General features: G+C 37.3%; 1 protein-coding gene across 1 annotated transcript in view; it reads right to left on the bottom strand.

Moving 5' to 3' along the window:
• The window catches only part of COL19A1 (collagen type XIX alpha 1 chain), a 334,506-nt gene that overhangs the window by 315,034 nt on the left and 3,021 nt on the right, over nucleotides 1–16,451 (bottom strand). Inside the window, exon 2 of the mRNA XM_008013598.3 lies at nucleotides 5,362–5,488. Coding sequence (XP_008011789.3) covers nucleotides 5,362–5,488 — 127 coding nt within the window. The remainder of the gene's footprint in view (nucleotides 1–5,361; nucleotides 5,489–16,451) is intronic.

Below are 16,451 nucleotides of genomic sequence, written 5' to 3'. Positions count from 1 at the left end.
TGCTTCTTAAATACATACTTTAAACAAAACAATAGCATACCTAAGAAATTATCTTCATTGTTTAGTAGAAATGCATTATGCTCCCACCCTCAGTTTTAAACGTGTGCTTAAACACACACACACACACACACACACACACACACACACAGAGAAAATTACTTTTCCCCTTAATCTCTCTGTGTTATCCTACTGGTTTGACCTCCTATTGTACTGCTAGGTATTCTAATCTTAAGATCACATCACATCTTTTGTTAAACATTTTTCCTCTCATTGGTGTGATACTACTTTTTTTTTTTTCCCCCCCCCTGAGATGAAGTCTTGCTCTGTCACCCAGGCTGGACAGAGTGTGATCTCGGCTCACTGCAACCTCCGCCTCCTGGGTTCAAGCGATTCTCCTGCCTCAGCCTCCCAAGTAGCTGGGATTACAGGCGCCCGCCATCATGCGTGGCTAATTTTTATATTTTTAGTAGAGACAGGGTTTCACCATGTTGGCCAGGCTGGTCTTGAACTCCTGACCTCAGGCAATCTGCCTGCCTCGGCCTCCCAAAGTGCTGGGATTACATGCGTGAGCCACCGAGCCTGGCCCGGTCTGATACTTTCTATACCCATTCATATAAATCTTCAGTTTAATACAGTATTCACCAAAGGTATGTTGAAATCCCTCTTTTCCACTTTTTTTTATTATTCCCTGAAAGTATGTTGAATTCCTTTTTTCTCCTCTCAAATGGCTAAGAAGCTCAGACCAGCTAACATCCAATCTTTTAATGTTTTGTTTTTTCAAATGATTTAATACCTAAAAGATCTGTGTATATTGCTGATACTCAGACTGAAAATGGACTAGTTGCTCTCTGGACACAGAGGCTTCTGGCCTTAGGAAAAGCCAGGGGATGAGGTAATTCCTTGGGTACTACAAAAGCAAAAGGGAAAATCAAAGTTATAGTCATCATACAAAATAAACGTAAACATGTTCTGTTATACTCTTTGCAGTTTAGTGAGGGTTCTTGTATTACTTAGACTATTAATACACCAGTTTACTGATTGCAGGGAAAGAAAACATAATTTGTCCGGTCAAAATATAATTTATATTTTATTTATTTATTTATTTATTTATTTATTTATTTATTTTTTTTTTTTTTTGGAGACGGAGTCTCGCTCTGTCGCCCAGGCTGGAGTGTAGTGGCGCGATCTCGGCTCACTGCAAGCTCCGCCCCCCGGGTTCACGCCATTCTCCTGCCTCAGCCTCCCGAGTAGCTGGGACTACAGGCGCCGCCACCTCGCCCGGCTAGTTTTTTGTATTTTTAGTAGAGACGGGGTTTCACCGTGTTAGTTAGCCAGGATGGTCTCGATCTCCTGACCTCGTGATCCGCCCGTCTCGGCCTCCCAAAGTGCTGGGATTACAGGCTTGCGCCACCGCGCCTGGCCTAATTTATATTTTAACTTTGCTAAAATGCACATATCTCCACACATCTGTACTTTAATAACAATGCATTATGAATAATACAATATGACAATATTCAATTAACTGTGAAATAAGGCTTCCAAGAGGTAATGAGGAGCATACATTCAGAAGCCTGCCTGTCCACCTGATATCCGGGAAGGGTCTACAGGGCAAAGGTTGAACATCTTCCAAGAGGTTTCACAGGACAGGATTTATTGCTTTGGCGAATTTACCAGAGTCCAAGGTCTAGCCTTTGACCATGCAGGCTTAGAAATCAGATTTTGACAACACAGAAAGTACAATGCATTTCTCAGGAGCCATGTACCCTCACACCTCCTCCCCCTCATTCACTTGACTCCAGTCTCCTGGTTTTTCTTGCTGTTTCTCCCACATGCCAAGCATGCCCCTGCCTCAGAGCCTGAGGACCAAGTGACTGCTTCCCAGGTGTTCGCGTGCCTTGCCCTCACACCGCCTTCGTGCCTCCGCTTAAACGCCCAATTCTTCCAAAGGAAAATACCTAGTTAGAAGCTGTATTATTAATTGAATCATTGTGAGGCTTTTTCCTCCACTTTCAAAATCGAGGAGTTACAAAGTACATTTGCCACTGAAGGATGTTTACATGGTACCAACGTTGCACACAAGAATTTCTTAGAAACACAAAATACAATGCTCTATATAACAGCATGCATCGTACTCTGAGTTTAAGCGTGAAGTGTTTGCCAACTAGTGAAAGCCACATTTTGGAATAATAGGTGTTTTTCCTTGTAATTCTTTGTAATTAATAGAAAACTACCTTAGAATGGTTTATGTGAATAGTTACAGGCCTAAATTTAAATGTATAATCAAGTCAATCTGGACACTTAAACTGAAGATTTATCAGAATGAAAGGAAAATGTGTTACTTAAAAGGCATTCTGTCATTTTCATTTATTTAGTCTGTTTTTTTTTAAACTCTGGTTTTCTGTTTCTTATTGCTTTTTATGATGATATAGTACTTTTGCCTTAGAACAGATTAAAGAAAATAGATGAAACTTTAATTATTTGATACATAGTCTTCTATATTAGAGGAAAGAGTTTTACACAACTAATTAAAATAAGTTTTGAGATTTTCTAGCATTGTATATATTTTAACACAATTCTCTTCCCCACCTTCTTTTGACAAGTAACTGAGCTGAAGCTGTCACATTCAAATGGAAGTTCATTTGCAGTAGGAAAATAAACAAATATACCTTATCCCGTGATCTCAATATAATAGGAAAATTGATGAAAGAATATGAAATGACTGAATTCCTAATACCTTCAAAATTTTAAAATTCAAGTTATTATTGAATCTCTCCATATTACTCTTAAATTCTGTCTCAACTGGGACAATTCCAGGTAATTATTAAACATACCGAAGTGTTAAGGTAAAGCAATTAAAAGGCCCAATCTATCTGTCATATATTTAGGTTTAATAGTAAACTGTTGACAACTTCACAGACTCCAACACTGAAACCCTAGCCTCTCTCTCAGATTTGTTATATTTTATTTTTAGACATAATCACTTCCCTCCGGTAAATGGTTAGTGACCACACGCGCAGGTCTGCACATGAGGAAACTAAAAAGGGAACCTTGCACTGTGAATCAGATACACAAGACACAAGAAGGGTCTCCTTCCAGGCCATGCCCAGTGTGTCATATTCTTCAATAATCCCTTTGACAGTGCTGTGCTGACATTTTCAATTAATGCAAACGATACTTGAAGTTAAGCAATTTCCATCACACGTTCAGTATGTGTTGCTTTACGAACACCCTCTATCAAATGGCAAGATAAAAATAACGTAATTTTTTTTCTTTTATTCATTTCCCTTAATGCTTCATGTTAAGCGAATCTTGTTAGAGTTCAGATTAATTTTGAATTCACACTGTTGGGAAAATCATTCAGAAAGATTAATTCAGCAAAGTAAATTGGATAAGAATATATGCATTTTGGTAGTCCTATACATCATGTAACCTGATTAAAGAGTTGAGATACTAGAGCTACAAAAGCAAACATTCAGGGGAATCCCAAGATGGGGAACTGTTAGTTATGCAAGATGATTACGTTCTAGATATCTGCTGTATAATACCCTGTTTATAATTAACAGTACTGTGTTATACACTTAAACATTTGTTAAGAGGGCAGACCTCATGTTAAGTGTGCTTATCACAATTTTAAAAAGTTACTAAAGGTAAACAATAAAATAAAATAACAACAAAAAAAGGAACCTTGGCATAAAATGGTGCATAAAATGCAAGGTAACCAAACCAGGTGAAAGGAAAAAAAGAAAACCAAAATGTCTGTTAATTATCTCAAAGGTAAGTGTTTCTCTAAGAGTTTTCCTCAGATAATCCTGCATTAGATTTATCTGTGGAACTTGTTAAAGATGTAAATTACTGAATCCCACCCCAGTATGACCTGCAAAATGGGGATATGTGAGAGGAGGACTCAGGAATCAAATATGTGAGGTGATTCTTTTTCACACTAAAATTGGAGAACCATTTATTTAGGTCCTTCAAATCCTTGCTATCATCAAGAACATTTACTACCCACTAGCATGTGCCTAAAAACTGTCCCTATTTAACCAAAGATTAATTCTTCCTTCTAACTAAAAAAGTCCTGTCATCTCAGATTAAATTGCAAAGCACATTACCTGCTATATTTCTTTACAAAAAGAGACTAAGAAATTCCGAAGAGTAGAAATAGTATCAGAATAAACTCCGCTGCCCTATGCATCTCTTTTCCTTTTTTACATATTGTAGTTGCCATGAGTCACAGCTGATTAATTTCTCACTGAAGAAAGAAAGTGTTTCCCCCCACAAATTGTATGACAGCCACAGGATGTCTTTTGTACAATAACAGAATATTTAAACTTTCATGTGGATTATTTTAGGAAATGCACCTTCTGCCAAATAATAAAAAATCATAATGACTTACATAACACTCTGAAAGATTATGATGTGTTAGATCTTTATGAGTAATTGTAATTTATGTGTGTCTCAAACTCAAAAGTCTCTACTAGAGTGAGTTTATACTTGTTTAGCAAAAATTATTGAAAAAATATTCAAAAGAATAGGCACAATAATACAGTCTCAGAATACATAATCATATATGATTATCATCAGAATACATTATACGTGATTTTTTTGCATAGGAAAGATGAAGTTTCTCTTTCCCTAGCAAATGCCTTCTCCAATGTGTCTAATTCAACCTTGTAATATGAATTACATTTAGCTAAGTAACTTACACACACTCAATGTTCAAGAAAAGTCTTCCAAATTAACCACATAATCAATTTCAAAAAGCAGAGGTGAAGGTAAATATTTCAAATTTCCCTTAAGCCTTTTGGAAATATTTATGAAAAGATTGATAAATTTAATTGCAAATACTGTCTATTTAGTTCAAAAAGTGCTCTAAAGATCTGTCAACCTTTTGTTTGCCTCATCTAAGATACTACAAAATGAACATATAATTAAACTACATTTCCTTTTATAGCTCCTATCCAATTTTTCACTTTTACCTAATTAAGATTAGATATGTCCTTGTTAATCTTAATTAGTAATGAGTTTCCATACTTATAACTTGCATAATTATTGAAAAAGAAAGGGAAAGATATATAATGTCATATATACACACAGAGGCACACATGCATGTATGTATACTTGTAAATAATGTAGACGAAAGGAAGACATAGACTAATATACTATGCACATGAAAAAAATGAGGTAATTTTAAGAATTCCTAATGTACCTCATGGGAAGATCAATGGAAGAAAGCAATGAATTGTAATTCATTCTGTTATAGTAGATTCATCTATGGCCTTTTCAATCTTAACAAGATTTGTTTTAATGATTTCAAGGCTATAAATAACATTTGGTGATTAGGCAAAGAGTTGGCCTGGATACCTGTCTTGTCCCTAATGGTCACGGAAGTGGAAGCAGGAAGCAGGAACACTGACATCCAAAGCCAAAGTTTCCAAGGGCCGGTGAGTCTCATTGTGCCTTGAAACCATGTGAACAAGTGGCCACAGATCTGCAACAACAACAACAACAAAAATTTGAACCAAGTTTATTGTATGCAGCTCCTTTCAACATCTCCAGAAAATCTTACCAAAGCAAAAACAATCAATTTTACATCACATATCATCATATAACAGGATATATGATTATATATGCAATTGTGTATCTCAATATCTTAATCTGTATAACAGCTCTGAAAAGATGTTCACATTAGTTTCTAGTTAGTTATTGATGTCGATATAGCTTCTTATCAGCTAAATTTTCTCTGCTTTTAAATTTTTTTAAGCAACTACGCTTACAGTGACACTTTTTTATTTTTAAAAATTGTGGTCAAATACACATAATATAAAATTTACATTCATAACCATTTTTAAATACACAGTTCAGTGGAATTAAATAAATTCATACTGCTGTGCAACCATCCCCACCATCTGCAGAACTTTTTTCATTTTGCAAAACTGAAACTCTGTGCTCATTAAAAAAAAATTTCCCATGTTTCTCTCCCCTAACTCCCAGCAGCCTTCATTCTACTTTCTTTCTCTATGAATTTGAGTAATCTAGGTACTTCATATAAGTGGAATCATTCAGTATTTGTATCTGTGTGACTTTATTTCACTTTACATATGTACTAAAGGTTCATCATGTTGTACATTGTGTCAGAACTTCCTCCTCTTTTAAAGCTGAATAATATTTCATTGTATGTATATACCACATTTGTTTATCTATTCATCCATCAATGGGCATTTGGGTTGCTCCCATGTTTTGGCTATTGTGAATAATACTGCTATGAACATAGATATACAAATACCTGTTTGAGTCCCTGTTTTCAATTCTTTTGGGCATACACCCAGAATCAGAAGTAGAATTGCTAACAATACAATAATTCTATTTTTAATTTTCTGAGAAACCAGACTACTGTTTTCTATAACAGCTGCACCATTTTCATTCTCACTAACAATGCACAAGCGCTGCAATTTCCCCATATCCTAGATAACGCCTGCTATTTTATATATATATATATATATATATATATAGGCTGGGCGCGGTGGTTCACGCCTATAATCCCAGCACTTTGGGAGGCAAAGGTGGGCAGATCATGAGGTCAAGAGATTGAGAACATCCTGGCCAACATAGTGAAACCCCTTCTCTACTAAACATATAAAAAATTAGTCAGGTATGGTGACAGGCGCCTGTAGTCCCAGCTACTTGGGAGGCTGAGGCAGGAGAATCGCTTGAACCCGGGAAGCGGAGGTTGCAGTGAGCTGAGATCACACCATTGCACTCCAGCCTCGGCGACAGAGCGAGACTCCATCTCAAAAAAAAAAAAAAAATATATATATATATATATATATATATATAATTACCATCCTAATGGGTGTCAGATGGTATCTCACTGTGGATATGATTTGCATCTCCCTAAGTATTAGTGATGTTGAACATCCTTTCAGGTGCTTACCGATCATTTATATATCTTCTTTGGAGACATGTCTATTCAACTCCTTGGCCCTTTGCCTTTTTTTTTCTGAGACAGAGTTTTGCTCTGTAGCCCTGGCTGGAGTGTAGTGCCGTGATCTCGGCTCACTGCAACCTCCACTTCCAGGGTCCCGATTCAAGCAATTCTTCTGCCTCAGTCTCTCGAGTAGCTGGGATTACAAGCATGTGCCACTGTGCCCAGCTAATTTTTGTATTTTCATTAGAGATTGGGCCAGGCTGGTCCTGAACTCCTGACCTCGTGATCTGCCCACCTTGGCCTCCCAAAGTGCTGGGATTACAGGCATAAGCCACCGTGCCCAGCCTCCTTTGCCCCTTTTTTTAATCCAGTTGTTTGTTTTAAGTTGCCTATGCTTTTTGCATTGTATAATAGACAATGATTCACATTATTAAAATATAATTTTATTATTCACAAGTCTGTTTTTTCTTCTGAATAATAGTTTTACATATTTTGGCTTAATTGATATCATGTTTTCTATAAACTTAACTATGTTGTTATTGGATTGAATAACCACTCTTACTGAAGTGATTACTGCACATGTGAAAAGTAATCTTGCCTTATGTTTATAAAGAAAAAATGAATACATGTAATGCCTACCTCACCTGAGCCTGCCATTGACATTATATTTAATGTTAATGTATTACCTCCAATAATTGTTTGTCTTTCTGAATGTATACTTCTATTCCTTTGGTACTGAAATAAAAGATTTAGTCAATAGAACCCCTGTAATGGAAAACTTAAACATCATTTAAATTAATTTTTTTAGTGAAGCAACTAATGCGGAAATAAATTGCAAGCGAAAATATAATGGCTCCCTCCGTGTATTTGGTAATTGCAGTGTTATTAAAATAGCTATTCTAAGAGGTCCAAATATGCAAATAAATGCTATATCACTTACATGCATCGTTCAAAGTTTAATTAAGAGTCAAATATAAAAGAATTCATTATACCAGTGTCTAAATTCTATCGCTAGACAGTCTTTAGAAAAAAACTAAAGCCACCATCTTCTTTGTGTGTGCCAAATAAGACCAGCATTTGAAAATTAATTCAAGATTTCAGATCTTTCTGGATGAATAGCTAGAAGCAGCAATTGCAATATTAAAACTGTACATGTAGTTCTAAATATCAAACAGCTGGTTTTAAGCCTTATTTCTTTTGAATTCTCTCATCTAGATATAGTCCCAATCCTCATATGATTTTGCAAAGTTATCCTAGCTATTATTTCAAATCAGTTGGTAGCTGTTAAAGAAATTAATTCTATTTCAAAGGAATGAACTCATAAATAGTGATCTGATTTTTAGAGAAATCCATAGTTATATTTTTAACCAAAAGTGATTTCTATCAGTTGATAAATTAGTAGTTTGGCACAGTGGTGACAATCATGGCTTCATTTCTGGACTCTGCTAGTTGTGAGGAAGCTATGTACCTTCTCTAAGCCTTAATTTATTCATCTTCAAATTGGAAATAATACTAGGAATAAATTATTTAATGCATGTGTATTATATGGGGCCTTAACCTAGTCAATATTCAAAAGGTACCTGAAATTATAATTGTTTGCTTTACATATTAATAAACAATAATTGGAAAAATTTAGTTATATCTGTCTCTTCAGCTTAAGGTTGACATTGATATTTGGACAATGGAGAAGCATCAAAGCAGGCTAGAAATTTATGTTCACTGAAACTTTGGTCCCTGGTACAACAACAAAGAACCAGAGGGCTACAAAGCTATAAGCATATGAATTTGATCTTGACATCTCCTAATTACTTCCTTGAGCCACTTAGCTTCTATCTCATTTATCCAAAGTATTTGCAGAATATAAGATTCATGGTCAGTTAACTAAAGGTTCTAGTTATTGAAGAATTGCCATTCTACTATCCTGAAATGTATCTCACCAAGTTCAGTGGAACTTAAAAGAAGAATCCTTTTCTCTTCCCTTCTTCAATTCTTAGTGGCACTTCCAATAGCCGACTATTCTTTCCTTCCTGAAACCCTCTTTTATTGGCCTCCCTGATTTGGCACTCTCTGGGATTTCCTTGTAAATATTCTCAGACCTTTCTTCTATCTGATGTCTTAATATTGAGATCTGTGAGCCCTCCTGTCCTCTCTTTATAATGTCTCCTTAGGTGATGTCACCATTGTCTTGGCTTTAAATATTATCTGTAAGATGATTGATCTAAAATTTACATCTTCCATCCAGTCCTCTTCACTGAACTTTAGGCTGTGTATCCAGCTGCCTATTCAAAATTCCCTCTTAGATGTCACACAGATATCTGTAACTTAATACATCCAAATAAACTCCTGATTTCCAACCACAACTTGTTCTTCTCATGCTCTTCCCAGTCTCAGTAATTACTACCCATTAAAATGCTCAAACCAGAAATCCAAGGACCCCATTGATTCTTCTGTCTTCTTTATCCCCATCTCCTACTTCCAAACCATCAACAAGTCATGTCAAGGGTTACCCCAAACACATCTCATATCCACTTATTTCTCTTATTTCTCTGCCACTACCCTAGTTCAGATCACCCTGGTCTAGACCCCTCAACAGCTTCCTAACTCGTTTCCTCCATCCATTACTGAATTCTGAACACAATTATTCTGTACATAGCAGTAGAGAACTTTTCTTGAAATGAAAGTTGGATCATGTCACTTCTTTGCTTCAAACCTTTTAATGGTTTCCCATTGTACTTTGAATGTAGTCCAAAAGCTGTTCTACAGTCTAGAAGTCCCAAATAACTGGGCCCCTATCCATGTCTCAAGCCTCATTTGGTACCATTCTTTCCAGTAATGTCCTGTATGTGAAATTGTCAGGCTGTTTTCAACCTCAAGGCTTTTGTGTATGCTGTTTCCTCATCCTGGAACATTCTGTGTCTTGTTCATCCTTCAGTTTTCAATTTAAATGTTACTATGTGGAAAAGCCCTTACCTGACCAAGAAGCACATTAGTCTCTAGCTTAGACATTATTTTTTCTGTATACATATGTTTATTGCTCCCCACTCAACTCTAAGTTTCATGAGAGCAGGTGCTATATCTGTCTTGTCTATCACTATATCCCAGGTGCCTTGCACAGTACTTGGAAAATCAGAGACTCAATAAATGTTGTTGAATTTTTAAAAAGTAAGACACTGCCAATTTACAAATCTTGAGATACAGTGAAATATACTTATTTTGGAATCTGTAGTGATCATTCAATATTTAAAAATAATTCTTAAGGCATTACAAGATCTTATAATCTTTCAAGGGTCATTATCATGAATATTATTTCTCTTTGCACATTTCTTTTTTTTTTTTTTTTTTTTTTTGAGACGGAGTCTTGCACTGTTGCCCAGGCTGAAGTGCAGTGGCTGGATCTCAGCTCACTGCAAGCTCCACCTCCCGGGTTCATGCCATTCTCCTGCCTCAGCCTCCCGAGGAGCTGGGACTACAGGCTCCCGCCACCGTGCCCGGCTAATTTTCTGTATTTTTAGTAGAGATGGGGTTTCACCGTGTTAGCCAGGATGGTCTTGATCTCCTGACCTCGTGATCCGCCTTCCTCGGCTTCCCAAAGTGCTGGGATTACAGGCGTGAGCCACTGCGCCGGCCTCTCTTTGCACACTTCTAAAATTTGTTCACTATTTGAGGGTTCTATTGCTCAGATTCTGATAAAATGGAAGTGTAGACCACTCAGCTAGAAACATTTGAAAAACTTTTCATCAAGATCTCAGAATAAATCCTTGTATGTGTTTTAAAAACAAATTGTTCAGATCTTAAACCTTGCTGGAGGCACTGGCAGGTTGACTTCAACAAAACTGACAAGGGCAAAGTTTCCCTTGGGTCTTTCTGAACCTCTCTTTTTTCCTGACCAGAAACCTCTCACCATTCCCAGACACCTGCTGTTCTCAGGCTGCTTCTTGATGCTCTGAACACATCTCTGGTACCTTCCCTGGATTTCTCAATTATTGACTTTGTCCACAGCCTCCTTCCTCATCAAAACTTGCCATGTTTCCTTCCTGTCCCCGCAGGTCCCAGCTGGGTGATTATCAAGACAGATTTACAAATGAATCAAAGCCAATGTTATCACACTTTAATGTATTGCTCCTCCCACATAAAAGTTAAGCTATAATTTAGATCTTTAATGCTTTCTCAATGGAATGGCTAATGAAGAACCTCAAGCTAATATGTGTGGATCCTGAGGTTTCTTAAGGCCCTCAACTTTTTTTCTCAAACTTGTCCAAAGACGGCTCACAATACATGTTAAGAAGGCTATGGAGAATATTAGTGCTATGATTTGAATGTGTTGTCCAAATTTCATGTGTTAGAAACTTAATCCCCAATGTCACAGTATTAAGAGGTTATCATGAGGGTGGGTCTGTTATAAAAGCCAGTTTGGCTCTCAGTGTGCACCTCCTGCCTTCTGCCATGTTATGACACAGCACAAAGGTCCCCACCAGATACAGCTGCCTGGTCTTGAACTGTTCAGCCTCCAGAACTGTGAGCCAGAATAAACCTCTTTTATTTGTAAGTTACCCAGTCTTAGGTATTGTGTTATTGCAACAGAAAATGAACTAAGACAATTGGTCACATATGGTCTCATTTTCTGAAGTAGAATTTATTGTATATATTATATTTTATTTTAATACTAATAGTAACTAGAGAGGCAGCCACCCAAAACATTAACAGGGTGCAGGGCAAGAGGTCTGTGTACCATATGTTTAAATACTTGAAAGTGAAAATAAAGCTAATAATACTGATAAAAAATATGTTTTCTCATTTTACTTCAGCAAATACCTTCATAAAGTCTTGAAAGCTCATGTCAAGTTAGAATGTAACAGAGCAGGTGATATGGGATGAGTCAGCCTCTGGCCTGAACCAAAGTTCATCCCTCATTTTTTTTCATTCTTGGGTCCATCTGCAGCTTGAAAGGCCTCACACACACATATGTAAATATGCCAGTAAGTCAAAGCTCTGTCCACAATGCCTGCAAACAGCTACCTCTTGACCATTCCTTGGGCCTAGCAGTGTTTATACCTGTGGTCTTTCCCTGGGAAGATGGACCCAAGGACAGAGTCTGTTGGACTCTGCAGGGGGTTAAAGGTCATTTTTTTTTTTCTGGGAATATCAGGATCTTGGCTATCCAGAGACCGGTCTAGAAGCTCAGGTTTTAGGTGGGCAGATCCCCTCAGGTCTGTAAACTCCTAACCCTGAGAGCAGGTGCACATCCAGAGCAAGACTATAGTTGGGTATTCTAAAATGTGGGGTCCAGAGCAGGCCTAATGTTGGTACTGAAGACAGGTATTAGATCCCATACTACAGAAAAAAAAACACTAAAGCTCATAGAATAATCTCAAAGCCTGGGATTCAAGTCCAAGACTGCCTGACTAAAATGCTTTTACTGTTATACCTTAATGTTTTCTCTCAGGATGTGGGACAGACATATCACATTCCTATATGCATTCTCTTAAATTTTCATTTATTTCTATCAAGATTCTGGCCAGACCCCAGAGAGTTTTCCAGTGCTACAAAGCACCAAAGTCACAATGGTGAGTGTGCCCAGCACTGGCAGTCTTGAGTAGACAACATTGATGGAGCCTATAAAGCCTTAAAATCATTCAGACAGCCCTCCCTGTAATATATTTCTTATGGCAACAAAGAGAGAATAAATGGCTGAAGGCCTAGCCCTAACCTCTACCCCATCCCATTATTCTCACCATCGTTTGTCATATGGAATAATTTTGGCTACCAGTTGGGTAAGTGAATTTTTAAAAGCCATTGTCCCTTTAACTTCCTTAATCAAGCTCTTGAAATCATTAAGGCACCTATCCAAACCAAGTATATTTGAATAAGGATATTGATTTTTTAAAGTTCTTATTAACCTTTATTTGTATATAGAGAACACAAAATGAATAGAGAGGGACATGAGGAAACCTTAATCATTACTCATTACCATTAATCATAGGCATTAGGAAACCGCATCCTATCAATAGATATTCTATTGATACCTATTGATAGCCTATTAATACCTGGCCTGTAGAGATCCTATTGATACCTATTGATAGGATGAGGTTTCCACTATGTAACAATCACTGGGGATAAATCAGTGAGCCAAATAGGGAAAGTCCATTGCGGCAGTCTGGTCACAGAGCTCAAAAATAAACAAACATCACGTTTTCTTTGAAAGAGAGACACTAAGAAGTAAAAAAACAAAAAAACAAAAAAAAAACCCATCACTAAGAATAACACGTAGGGCCGGACATGGTGGCTCACACCTATAACCCCAGCACTTTGGGAGGCCAAGGCAGGCAGATTGCCTCAAGACAAGTCTGGCCAATATGGTGAAACTCCGTCTCTACCAAAAATACAAAAGTTAGCCAGGCGTGGTGACAGGCACCTGTAGTCCCAGCTACTTGGGAGGCTGAGGTAGGAGAATGGCTTGAACCCGGGAGGCGGAGGTTGCAGTGAGCTGAGATCACAGCACTGCACTCTAGCCTGGGTGACAGAGCAAGACTCTGTCTCAAAAATAAAATAAAATAAAATAAAATAAAATAAAATAAAATAAAATAAAATAAAAGATGGGCTTGCTAAATAAGATGGTCAGGAGCCTCTCAGCACCAGCTTTTGAGTGAGCCAAATCAATCTGCCTGTGAATCATTAATATTTTTACTGTTATGCCATCTAACAATTTAAAGTGTTCTTTGTACATCTTTGAAACTTGGTGTTAGGTAAAAAAGGTCAGAGTGTTAAAGCCAACACCAAAATAGAAAATAATATGTAAAGGATACATGAAAAAAGAGAGAAAGAGGAGGAAATAGAAAGAGAATACTTATTTGCTTTACATAGGTTGTTACATTTAATGTACATGGCATCTCAACTCTCAAAAAAGTAGATGTAATTTGTTAAATGACTCAACTAACTTATGTTTTCAGAGCATTTATTATGAAGGGAAATAATGTGTGACTGTGTAGGAGGTTGATTTTTAAATCGAAGCTTCTTGACCACCATCCAGTATGCCTATACATACATAACTCCACCAGGAAAATCTGGTCATACTGTTATGAAGTGACACATTGTGTAAATAAGCAAAAACAACAGGTGTTACACATCTGTTCTTTCACCAATCTTTAGAATCTATCTTTAGTGAAGCTATAGTAGGGTCTGTAAACTATTAGAGAAAACTAGCTGAAGAGCCAAGCCTATAGAATAAAAAATTCAAGCCAATAATCAGGCAAAATATCCCTAAGAGTTTAGGACTAGGTCTGGCATTATTTCACAGTTTTATCAGTGGCTGGAGTAATGAAATTGAAGTAAACGTGCAGATGTCTTTTGCAATTTAGGCAAAGTTTCTGCCCTCATTATATTCTACAGAAACCTCATGACCTACACATTTTAATTACAGGCATCATCATTAACTTAGGAACTCAAGTTAAAAATTTCAAAATCATCTTCAATTTATTTACCCCCTCCCTATATCAAGTCTCTGTCAAAGTCTATCAAATCTACTTGTAAATGTCTTTTGAATCCATACCAACTTTTCATCCTCACTGAAACTGCCTTAGTTCACATTTTTACCATTCCTAATCTGGAAAACTGCAATAGACTCCCAAATGGGTTCCTTTCCTCTATCTTGTTTCCTTTATTTTCACCTCCTAACTTCTCAAGAATTCTATTTCTAAAACAAAGATCTAGTCACTCAACTGCCCTGCTCAAAGTTTTCTGGTGGCTCTTCATTGCCCACTCCAAAGTGAGGCACGCAAGGCTCTTTTACAGTGGGGTCTTAACTCATCTGTCCAACCACCTGTCTGGCTACCTCTTTCCAAACACTCTTCGCCATCAAATTATAAACAATTCACAGGTTTCTGCACATGCTTTTTTGGCTGCTGGAAAGTCCTTCCAATCCTTTCCAATCTGGAAAACACTTACTCTGCCTTCAATGTGTAGCTCAAATGCCATGTCCTCTGTGAAGTCTGTGAGAATCATACCAGGAAGAGTTCACTACTCACTGTCCTGTGATCCAACAGAGCTCAATACCCACTTATGCTTCTGCACACTTTATACTGCACTGCTGTAACTCCTTTGTATTCTGTCTCTTCCCTATATTGCACATCTTGGAGGAAACAGATTGCATTTTATTTATCTGTGCCTTCTTTAAACTTGACATTTAGTAGGTATTCATGTGATCAATCTGTAGAATGATACAGTCTAAGGCAATACATTTGGACTAAAAATAAACAAATGAAAGGTTGGGAACCATTAAGTGATATAGACAGGTATGGGCTTAACATCTGCAGAATGATGTGCATGAATAAAAGAATGATGGAGAAATAGAGTACAAATTACTAAAAGAAAGCTCAGTGAACATAATTTCAGTTACTTAGTGGGACAAAAAAATAGTACTATTGAAGTTGCTCTCTGCCTCCACAGAAAGCATACTCCCTAGTTCCCAGTGTTTGTACTATGAAATATGTCCAACTCTATCACGTTTCCTCAGTTTTGTTATTTTTTCTTTTATTTCCAAACTAGTGTCTAAATCCAGAAGGTTTCAAACTTGGGATTTTCTTTGAGCACACTTAACCTATTCTCTCCCTTCTCATCAACTTGTCTGTTTTACCCACTCACTTCTCTGAACTATGATTTGTTTCCATCAACTTTTCCAGGACCATTCTCAATTTCAACCACCACAACTGACCTAATTTTTTCTTTCTTTTTTTTTTTTTTTTTTTTTTGAGACGGGAGTCTTGCTCTGTGGCCTAGACTGGAGTGCATTGGCGCAATCTCAGCTCACTGCAAGCTCCGCCTCCTGGGTTCACGCCATTCTCCTGCCTCAACCTCCCGAGTAGCTGGGACTACAGGGACCCACCACCACGCCCGGCTAATTTTTTGTATTTTTAGTAGAGATGGGGTTTCACTGTGTTAGGCAGAATGGTCTCGATCTCCTGACCTTGTGATCCACCCGCCTCGGCCTCCCAAAGTGCTGGGATTACAGGCGTGAGCCACCACGCCCGGCCCCCATTTTTTTCTGATTACAATTCTCTTGCTCTGTTGTTTTCCACATATATAATATCTTAAGTTAATATATAATATATGGACATATTTTCAAATTCATAAATTTTTCCTTTTTTTTTTCAATTTGAAGGGCTCTACTAGTTTTCTGATCGAATAATCTTATGACTTCACAATTACTTTTGATTTCTCTTAAAGAGAGGTCAGAAATCCTTTGCACTTCATAACGTATGCATAGATAACAGAGGCCTAATAATCCATTCTGCATTCATCATCTTTCTATCAAACTGAATATGCAACTTGCTCACCTGATTATTTTATTATTGGCTTACAAAATAACACCCTAAAAAGTCCGTTGCTTCTTAGCCTCTCCTTTCCAATCTCTCCTTGGCAGGTGCTATCTGCTCTACCTATCTCAGATTTCACCCCTGCTTGGATTCTCTGTCTTACCAGGCACATGACTGTTTGCTCCCACCTCTAAGCCTTCACGCATGCAATTCCTTCT

Source organism: Chlorocebus sabaeus, chromosome 17 (genome assembly GCF_047675955.1).
Source record: "Chlorocebus sabaeus isolate Y175 chromosome 17, mChlSab1.0.hap1, whole genome shotgun sequence".
Lineage (NCBI taxonomy): Eukaryota > Metazoa > Chordata > Mammalia > Primates > Cercopithecidae > Chlorocebus > Chlorocebus sabaeus.
The sequence above is the reverse complement of the archived record's forward strand: the minus strand, read 5'-3'. Positions and strand labels throughout refer to the sequence as shown.